At 43.1% G+C, this 10,648-nt stretch overlaps 1 protein-coding gene across 1 annotated transcript in view; it reads right to left on the bottom strand.

The window, feature by feature from the left end:
- Nucleotides 1-2,438: 2,438 nt before the first annotated feature.
- The window catches only part of LOC144612194 (histone-lysine N-methyltransferase PRDM7-like), a 23,221-nt gene continuing 15,011 nt past the window's right edge, over nt 2,439-10,648 (bottom strand). Inside the window, exon 4 of the mRNA XM_078431752.1 lies at nt 2,439-2,526. Coding sequence (XP_078287878.1) covers nt 2,439-2,526 — 88 coding nt within the window. The remainder of the gene's footprint in view (nt 2,527-10,648) is intronic.

Genomic DNA, 10,648 nt, shown 5'->3' with positions numbered 1-10,648 from the left:
TGAGGACGTGACAAGTAAAATGGATGAAGGAGAGCAAGTGGATGTAGTGTTTCTAGACTTTCAGAAAGCCGTTGTTTAATTAGGTACCACACGGGAGGTTGGTGAGCAAAATTAAATCACATGGCATTGGGGGTAGGGTATGGACATGGATAGAGAATTGGTTGGCAGACAGGAAGCAAAGAGTAGGAATAAACGGGTCCTTTTCAGAATGGCAGGCAGTGGAGAGTGGAGTGCCGTAAGGCTCAGTGCTGGGGCCGCAACTATTTACAATATAAGTGATTTGGATGATGGAAGTAGAAGTAACACTAGCACGTTTGCGGATGACACAAAGCTGGGTGGCAGTGGGAACTGTGAGGATAATGTTAGGAGGTTGCTAGGTGAATTGGACAGGTTGAGTGAGTGGGCAGATGCATGGCAGATGCAGTATAATGTAGATAACTGTGAGGTTATCCACTTTGGCGGCAAAAATAAGGAAGCAGATTATTATATCAATGGTGTCAGATTAGGTAAAGGGGAATTGCAACAAGACCTTGGTATCCTTGTACACCAGTCACTGAAAGTAAGCGTGCAGGTACAGCAGGCTGTGGCCTTCATAACAACAGGATTTGAGTATAAGAGTAAAGAGGTCTTTATGCAGTTGTATAGGGCCCTGGTGAGACCACATTTGGAGTATTGTGTGCCGTTTTTGTCTCCTAATTTGAGGTAGGACGTCCTTGCTATTTAGGCAGTGCAGTGTAGGTTCACGAGGTTAATCCCTGGGATGGAGGGACTGTCATGAGGAAAGATTGGAAAGACTATGGTTATATTCACTGGAGTTTAGAATGATGAAAGGGGATCTTATAGAGACATAAAATTATAAAGGGACTGGACAAGGCAGATGCAGGAAAAATGTTCCCAATGTTGGGGGAGTCCAGAACCAGGGGACACATTCTAAGAATAAAGGGGAGGCCATTTAAAACTGAGGTGAGAAGAAACTTTTTCACCCAGAGAGTTGTGAATTTGTAGAATTCTCTGCCTCAGAAGGCAGTGGAGGCCAATTCACTGGCTGCGTTCAAAAGAGAGTTAGATAGAACTCTTGTGGCTAGTGGAATCGAGGGATATGGGGAGAAGGCAAGAACAGGGAACTGATTGTGGATGATTAGCCATGATCACATTGAATGGTGGTGCTGGCTCGAAGGGCCGAATGGCTTACTCCTGCACCTATGTCAATGGTCTTAATTCATCTGCCTTGTTACAAATGCTTCATAAGTTCACATAATAGACTGTTACTTTTATCCTTCAAAACACTTTTCTTGGAGTTGACTCCATGCACTACAGCACTGTTACCGTTAAACATACTCTGCATTACATCATGCTTGTTATTACTAAATGCAAAATTATATTCCATGGTCATGATTTTTCTCTTGATGTTTATAAATATCCATTCAGTTCAACACGGCAGCCATTTTGAATTTAATAGCGGCATCTTACCCCGAAGATATTCATGGGGGACAAACATCACAAAGGGATTCTTCACAAATCGGCCACTATTAATCTCTCACATTTTCAATGCTTCCTCAGAAGAGTAATTTTGGAAAGAGTAATTTTTCCAAGATCTTCTGCACAACATCTACATCATGGTCGTATTATATTCTGAAATACTTTTAATAAGATAACATCTTTTGTGGATCAACAAGCATTTTCAGTACCAAGTGCAGCCATTTTCAATAACGCCAACACCCTGATCAGTTCTTAATTTTATATTTTCCGTTTTAGTTTGTGAAGCCCGTGAGACATTTTTTATTGAAGAATGCCCTGTGCATGGCCAACCAATCTTCATGAAGGACACTGTCATTGATTGCAATCGCCCCGATACAGCTCATTTAACTCTACCAGAGGGCCTCAGCATTGCCACGTCCAAAATTCGTAAAGCCGATCTTGGCGTCTGGAATGAAGGGAAGGTTATTCCCAGGGGCATTTATTTTGGACCCTATGAAGGAGAAGTTTCAAATGAAAAAGAAGCTGCTATCAGTGGGTATTCATGGGCGGTAAGTGGTTCCAATAGTTCATCATGGAAAATGCTCAGCAGGTTTGATAACATTTGTTGAAGAAAGATCATCATCCTGAAATGTGAGCTGTGTTTTATCCTCCACGAATGCTGCCTGCCTTGCTGGGTATCTCCTGAACTCTCTGTTTTTATTACAATTTTTTTGTAGCTGATTTATTTTATATTCTAATCAAAGTCATCAAGTTTCTTACCAATAAAGAAACAGTTTGAAGCTAACTGAAAATAATTTCTGTAACTTAGATTCTTAATTACATGTTTCCATTTTAATTTGGTTGTCAATGTGAATAGAGACTGAAGGGTCTGTGCTCTTTGTCTTTCTCTTCTGTTCCAGTGATTCCCACTTCACTGCTCAGACTGGCATCCCTCTCCCTCACCCAATCTCTGAGCTGACTCAGTGCCCCATCTCCTTCCTGCTCTGCTGCCCCTCTTTCACCCTGATGTCCGACCTCCTTGTTTGAGAATACATTGAACGTTTCTGACTAATCAGAAATCATTAACACAGTGATATTACCAAAAATTTAAAACCTATTACAACCCGACAAAGCTCCTTGAAATTGCAAAATGTTTATTATATTCTTGGAGATTCTTTGCCATGTGATTTAATTCGCAGGAATTTTCGAGTGCTCTGATATAAAAGTGTAATCAAGTAAAATAGGTGAAATGGTAGTTAGTTGAAGGGAACTGGGAACTAAGCTTCACGTTTGTTTTCTTTATCAATGTGGGTTTTTTTTAAACCAAATATCTTTTTTATAGATCAGTAAGGCAAACAATGACACTGAATACATTGATGCACAGGATGAATCTAAATCGAACTGGATGAGGTAAGGAAAGACTAATGCTTATCATAATAATAAGCAATAACTGGGTTATTTAAGAAAGGAGACACAAGAGACTGCAGATGCTGGAATCTTGGAGTGAAAGCAAAGTGTGAGAGGAACTCAGTGGGTCAGGCAGCATCTGTGCAGGGAATCGACAGACAACGTTTCGGGTGGGACTTTTTTCAGACTGATGGAGTACAAGGGAATAAAGCTGGAAAAGAGAGGTGGGGTGGGACAAAGGTGGGCAAGTGAGGGGAAAGAAACATAGAAAATAGGTGCAGGAGGAGGCCATTTGGCCCTTTGAGCAGGCACCGCCATGCACTGTGATCATGGCTGATCATCCACAATCAGTAACCTATGCCTGCCTTCTCCCCATATCCCTTGATTCCACTAGCCCCAAGAACTCTATCTGACTCTTTTAAATTCATCCAGTGAATTGGCCTCCACTGCCTTCTGTATCGGAGAATTCCACAAATTCACAACTCTCAGGGTGAAAATGCTTCTTCTCACCTCAGTTTTAAATGGCCTCTCCTTTATTCTTAGATTGTAGTCCCTGGTTCTGGACACCCCCAACATTGGGAACATTTTTCCTGTATCTAACTTGTACAGTCCTTTTATAATTTTATACGTCTCTATAAGATCCCCTCTCATCTTTCTAAACTCCAGTGAATACAGGTCCAATTTTTCCTCATATGACAATCCCGCCATCCCAGGGATTAACCTGGTGAATCTACGCTGCGCTGCCTCAATAGCAAGGACGTCCTTCCTCAAATTAGGAGACCAAAACTGCACACAATACTCCAGATGTGGCTTTACCAGGGCCGTATACAACTGCAGAAGGACCTCTTTGCTCCTATACTTAAATCTTCTCGTTATGAAGACCAACATGCCATTGGCTTTCTTCACCGCTTACTGTACCTGCACACTTACTTTCAGTGCCTGGTGTACGAAGACACCCAGGTCTCGCTGCACTTCCCCTTTACCTAATCTGATACCATTGAGATAATAATCTGCCTCCTTGTTTTTGCCACCAAAGTGGATAACCTCATGCTTTGTGTCATCTGTAAACTTGCTAGTGTTACTTATAATTCCATCATCCAAACCATTAATTTATATGGTGAATAGTTGCGGCCCCAACACTGAGCCTTGCGGCACTCCACTCGCAACTGCATGCCATTCCAAAAATAACCCGTTTATTCCTACTCTTTGCTTCCTGTCTGCCTTCCAATTCTCTATCCATGTCAGTACCCTACCCCCAATACCACATGCTCTAATTTTGCTCACCAACCTCCCGTGTGGGCCCTTATCAAAGGCCTTCTGAAAGTCTACATACACTACATCCACTGGCTCTCCTTCATCCATTTTACTTGTCACATCAAAGAATTCCAGAAGATTAGTCAAGCAAGATTTCCCCTTCATAAATCCATGCTGACTTGGACTTATCCTTTTACTGCCGTTTTTGTCAAATGTGCCGTTATTGCCTCTTTAATAATTGACTCAAGCATTTTCCCCACCACCGATGTCAGGCTAACTGGTCTATAATTCCCCGTTTTCTCTCCCGCTCCTTTCTTGAAAAGTGGGATAACATTAGCGACCCTCCAATCCACAGGAACTGATCGTGAATCTATTGAACATTGGAAAATGATCACCAATACGTCCACGATTTCTCGAGCCACCTCCTTGAATACCCTGGGATGCAGACCATCATGCCCTGGGGATTTATCAACCTTCAGTCCCATCAGTCTACGCAATACTATTTCTCGCCTAATGCAAATTTCTTTCAGTTCCTCTGTCTCCCTAGATCCTCTGTCCTCTAGTACATATCATATCATATCATATATATACAGCCGGAAACAGGCCTTTTCGGCCCTCCAAGTCCGTGCCGCCCAGCGATCCCCGTACATTAACACTATCCTACACCCACTAGGGACAATTTTTACATTTACCCAGCCAATTAACCTACATACCTGTACGTCTTTGGAGTGTGGGAGGAAACCGAAGATCTCGGAGAAAACCCACGCAGGTCACGGGGAGAACGTACAAACTCCTTACAGTGCAGCACCCGTAGTCAGGATCGAACCTGAGTCTCCGGCGCTGCATTCGCTGTAAAGCAGCAACTCTACCGCTGCGCTACCGTGCCGCTACCGTGCCGCTACATGTGGGAGATTGTTTGTGTCTTCCTTAGTAAAGACAGATATATATATATAACAACTACAGCGTGGAAACAGGCCTGTCCGGCCCTACCAGTCCACGCCGACCATTCTCCCTGACCTAGTCTCATCTACCTGCACTCAGACCATAACCCTCCAATCCCCTCCTATCCATATACCTATCCAATTTACTCTTAAATAATAAAATCGAACCAGCCTCCACCACTTCCACCGGAAGCCCATTCCATACAGCCACAACCCTCTGAGTAAAGAAGTTCCCCCTCATGTTACCCCTAAACCTTTGTCCCTCAATTCTGAAGCTATGTCCCCTTGTTGGAATCTTCCCCACTCTCAAAGGGAAAAGCCTACCCACGTCAACTCTGTCCGTCCCTCTCAAAATTTTAAAAACCTCTATCAAGTCCCCCCTCAACCTTCTACGCTCCAAAGAATAAAGACCCAACCTATTCAACCTCTCTCTGTAGCCTAAGTGCTGAAACCCAGGCAACATTCTAGTAAATCTCCTCTGTACCCTCTCCATTTTGTCGACATCCTTCCTATAATTTGGCGACCAGAACTGCACACCATACTCCAGATTCGGCCTCACCAATGCCCTGTACAATTTCAACATTACATCCCAACTTCTATACTCGATGCTCCGATTTATAAAGGCAAGCATACCAAACGCCTTCTTCACCACCCTATCCACATGAGATTCCACCTTCAGGGAACAATGCACAGTTATTCCCAGATCCCTCTGTTCCACTGCATTCCTCAATTCCCTACCATTTACCCTGTACGTCCTATTTTGATTTGTCCTACCAAAATGCAGCACCTCACACTTATCAGCATTAAACTCCATCTGCCATCTTTCAGCCCACCCTTCCAAAAGGCCCAAGTCTCTCTGTAGACTTTGAAAATCTACCTCACTATCAACTACTCCACCTATCTTAGTATCATCTGCATATTTACTAATCCAATTTGCCACACCATCATCCAGATCATTAATGTAAATGACAAACAACAGTGGACCCAACACAGATCCTTGGGGCACTCCACTAGACACTGGCCTCCAACCTGACATACAATTGTCAACCATTACCCTCTGGTATCTCCCATTCAGCCATTGTTGAATCCATCTTGCAACCTCACTATTAATACCCAACGATTTAACCTTCTTAATCAACCTTCCATGTGGAACCTTGTCAAATGCCTTACTGAAGTCCATATAGACAACATCCACAGCCTTGCCCTTATCAATTTCCCTGGTAACCTCTTCAAAAAATTCAAGAAGATTAGTCAAACATGACCTTCCAGGCACAAATCCATGTTGACTGTTTCTAATCAGGCCTTGATTATCCAAATAATTATATATATTGTCCCTAAGTATCTTTTCCATTAATTTTCCCACCACAGACGTCAAACTAATAGGTCTATAATTGCTAGGTTTACTTTTAGAACCTTTTTTAAACAAAGGCACAACATGCGCAATGCGCCAATCTTCCGGCACCATCCCTGTTTCTAATGACGTTTGAAATATTTCCGTCATAGCCCCTGCTATTTCTGCACTAACTTCCCTCAATGTCCTAGGGAATATCCTATCAGGACCTGGAGACTTATCCACTTTTATATTCTTCAAAAGTGTTCGTACCTCCTCTTCTTTAATCCTCCTAATTTCCATCACTACTCTACTTGTTTCGCTTACCTCACATAATTCAATATCCTTCTCCTCGGTAAATACCAAAGAAAAGAAATTGTTTAATATCTCCCCCATTTCTTCCGGCTCAGCACATAGCTGTCCACTCTGACTCTCTAATGGACCAATTTTATCCCTCACTATCCTTTTGCTATTGACATATCTGTAGAACCCCTTGGGGTTTACTTTTACATTACTTGCCAAAGCAGCCTCATATCTTTTTTTCGCTTTTCTAATTTCCTTTTTAAGATTCCTTTTACATTCTTTATATTCCTCAAAAACCTCATTTACTCCCTGCCGCTTATATTTATTGTATATCTCCCTCTTTTTCCGAACCAAGTGTCCAATTTCCCTGGAAAACCACGGCTCTTTCAAGTTATTATTCTTTCCTTTCCACCGAACAGGGACATAAAGACTCTGTACTCTCAAAATTTCACCTTTAAATATCCTCCATTTCTCTATTATATCCTTTTCATAAAACAACAATTTCCATTTCACTCCTTTTAAATCCTTTCTCATCTCCTCAAAATTAGCCTTTCTCCAATCCAAAATCTCAACCCTTGGTCCAGATTTGACCTTCTCTATAATGATATTGAAACTAATGGCATTATGATCACTAGACCCAAAGTGCTCCTCAACACATACCTCCGTCACCTGACCCATCTCATTTCCTAACAGGAGGTCCAACACTGCCCCTTCTCTGGTAGGCACCTCTACGTATTGCTGCAAAAAACTATCCTGCACACATTTTACAAACTCCAAACCATCCAGCCCTTTAACAGAATGTGATTCCCAGTCTATATACGGAAAATTGAAATCACCCACAATCACCATCCGAAGTACCTGTTAATTTCACCCGTTTCTGCCTTCAACAGACCCACATTTGTCCCAACTAATCTCTTTCTCTTAACATACTGAAAGAAGCTTTTACTGTCCTTCTTTATATTCCTGGCCAGCTTCCCCTCGTACTTCATCTTTTCAGCCCGTATTGCCCTTTTTGTTACCTTCTGTTGTCCTTTGAAAGTTCCCCAATCCTCTGGCTTACTCCCCTTAGAATCTTTCTTCCTCTTTGGAAATAAATGATCCTGCATCTTCTGGTTTATGCCCAGAAATTCCTGCCATTGCTGTTCCACCGACATTCCTGCTAGGATCCTTTTCCAGTCGACCTTGGCCAGCTCCTCTATCATGCCTTCATAGTCCCCTTTGTTCAACTGCAACACTGACATTTCTGATTTAACCTTCTCCCTCTCAAATTGCAGATTAAAACTATTCAATATTATGGTCACTACCTCCATGCTGTTCCTCAAGTTCCCTTATTAAATCTGGTTTGTTGGACAACACTGAATCCAGAATTGTCATCTCTCTGGTAGGCTGGAGTACAAACTGCTCAAAGAATCCATCTCGAAGGCACACTGCAAACTCCCTTTCTTGGGGTCCAGAACCAACCTGATTTTCCCTGTCTCACTGTGAACTGTGAGGAAGATGCTATGAGGTTTCAGGATGACTTGGACAGGTTGTGTGAGTGGGCGGATGCATGGCAGATGTAGTTTAATGTGGATAAGTGTGAGGTTATCCACGTTGTTGGTAAGAATAGGAGGGCAGAGTATTATCTGAATGGTGTCAAGTTAGGAAAAGGGGACGTACAACGAGATCTGGTGTCCTAGTGCATCAGTCACTGAAAGGAAGCATGCAGGTACAGCAGGCAGTGAAGAAAGCCAATGGAATGTTGGCCTTCATAACAAGAGGAGTTGAGTATAGGAGCAAAGAGGTCCTTCTGCAGTTGTACAGGGCCCTAGTGAGACCGCACCTGGAGTACTGTATGCAGTTTTGGTCTCCAAATTTGAGGAAGGATATTCTTGCTATTGAGGGAGTGCAGCGTAGATTTACTAGGTTAATTCCCAGAATGGTGGGACTGTCGTATGTTGAAAGACTGGATCGACTAGGCTTGTATACACTGGAATTTAGAAGGATGAGAGGAGGTCTTATCGAAACGTATAAGATTATTAAGGGGTTGGACACATTAGAGGCAGGAAACATGTTCCCAATGTTGGGGGAGTCCAGAACAAGGGGCCACAGTTTAAGAATAAGGGGTAGGCCATTTAGAACTGAGATGAGGAAAAACATTTTCAGTCAGAGAGTTGTAAATCTGTGGAATTCTCTGCCTCAGAAGGCAGTGGAGGCCAATGCTCTGATTGTATTCAAGAGAGAGCTGGATAGAGCTCTTAACGATAGCGGAGTCAGGGGGTATGGGGAGAAGGCAGGAACGTGGTACTGATTGAGAATGATCAGCCATGATCACATTGAATGGTGGTGCTGGCTCGAAGGGCCGAATGGCCTCATCCTGCACCTATTGTCTGCCTGCATATTGAAATCTCCCATAACCACAAACCTTTGTTACATGCCAGTTTTAACTCCTGCTGCAACTTAAACCCTATATCTACGCTACTGTTTGGCGGTCTGTAGATAACTCCCATTAGTGTCTTCTTACCTTTACAATTCCTCAACTCTATCCACAGTGACTCTATATCGTCAGACCCTATGTCACCTCTCACAAAGGACTGAATTTCATCCCTTCCCAACAGAGCTACCCCACCTCCTCTGCCCACCTGCCTGTCCTTTCTATAGGACTTATAACCCTGAATATTCAGTTCCCAGTCGTGATCCTACTGCAGCCATGTCTCTGTAATCCCCACAATGTCATATCTACCAATCTCTAACTGAGCCTCAAGCTCATCCTCTTTACTTCTTATACTTTGCACATTCATATATAACACTTTTAATCCATTCAGATGAATACGTGGCTTGAAAAATGGTGCAAGGGGGAGGGATTCAAATTTTTAGGACATTGGAACCAGTTCTGGGAGAGGTGGGACCAGTACAAACAGGACGGTCTGTACCTGAGCTGGAATGGAACCAATGTCCTAGGGGGAGTGTTTGCTAGTGCTGTCGGGGAGGATTTAAACTAATGTGGCAGGGGGATGGGAGCAGGAGCAGAGAGACAGAGGGGTGTAAAATGAGGGTAGAAGCAACAGGTAGCAAGGTGAAAAGTAAAAGTGGTAGGCAGACAAATCCAGGGCAAAAATCAAAAAGGGCCACTTTTCAACATAATTGTATAAGGGGTAAGAGAGTTGTAAAAACAAGCCTGAAGGCTTTGTGTCTCAATGCAAGGAGTATACGTAATAAGGTGGATGAATTAAATGTGGAGATAGTTGTTAATGATTATGATATAGTTGGGATTACGGAGACATGGCTCCAGGGTGACCAAGGCTGTGAGCTCAACATCCAGGGATATTCTATATTCAGGCGGGATAGACAGAAAGGAAAAGGAGGTGGGGTAACGTTACTGGTTAGAGAGGAGATTAAAGCAGTGGAAAGGAAGGACATTAGCTTGGAGGAAGTGGAATCGATATGGGTAGAGCTACGAAACACTAAGGGGCAGAAAACGCTAGTGGGAGTTGTGTACAGCCCACCTAACAGCAGTAGTGAGGTTGGGGATGGCATCAAGCAGGAAATTAGAAATGCATGCACTAAAGGTGCAGCAGTTATAATGGGTGACTTCAATCTACATATAGATTGGGTGAACCAAACTGGCAGGGGTGCTGAGGAAGAGGATTTCTTGGAATGTTTGAGAGATGGTTTTCTAAACCAACATGTCGAGGAACCAACGAGAGAACAGGCCATTCTAGACTGGGTATTGTAATGAGGAAGGGTTAGTTAGCAGTCTTGTTGTGCGGGGCCCCTTGGGCAAGAGTGATCATAATATGGTAGAGTTCTTCATTTGGATGGAGAGTGACAAAGTCGATTCAGAAACAAGTGTTCTGAACTTAAAGAAAGGTAACTTTGAGGGTATGAGGCGTGAATTGTCCAAGATAGACTGGCGATTGATGCTGAAAGGGTTGACGGTGGACATGCAATGGAAGGCATTTAAAGGTCGCATGGA

Source organism: Rhinoraja longicauda, chromosome 43, assembly GCF_053455715.1.
Source record: "Rhinoraja longicauda isolate Sanriku21f chromosome 43, sRhiLon1.1, whole genome shotgun sequence".
Lineage (NCBI taxonomy): Eukaryota > Metazoa > Chordata > Chondrichthyes > Rajiformes > Arhynchobatidae > Rhinoraja > Rhinoraja longicauda.
The sequence above is the reverse complement of the archived record's forward strand: the minus strand, read 5'-3'. Positions and strand labels throughout refer to the sequence as shown.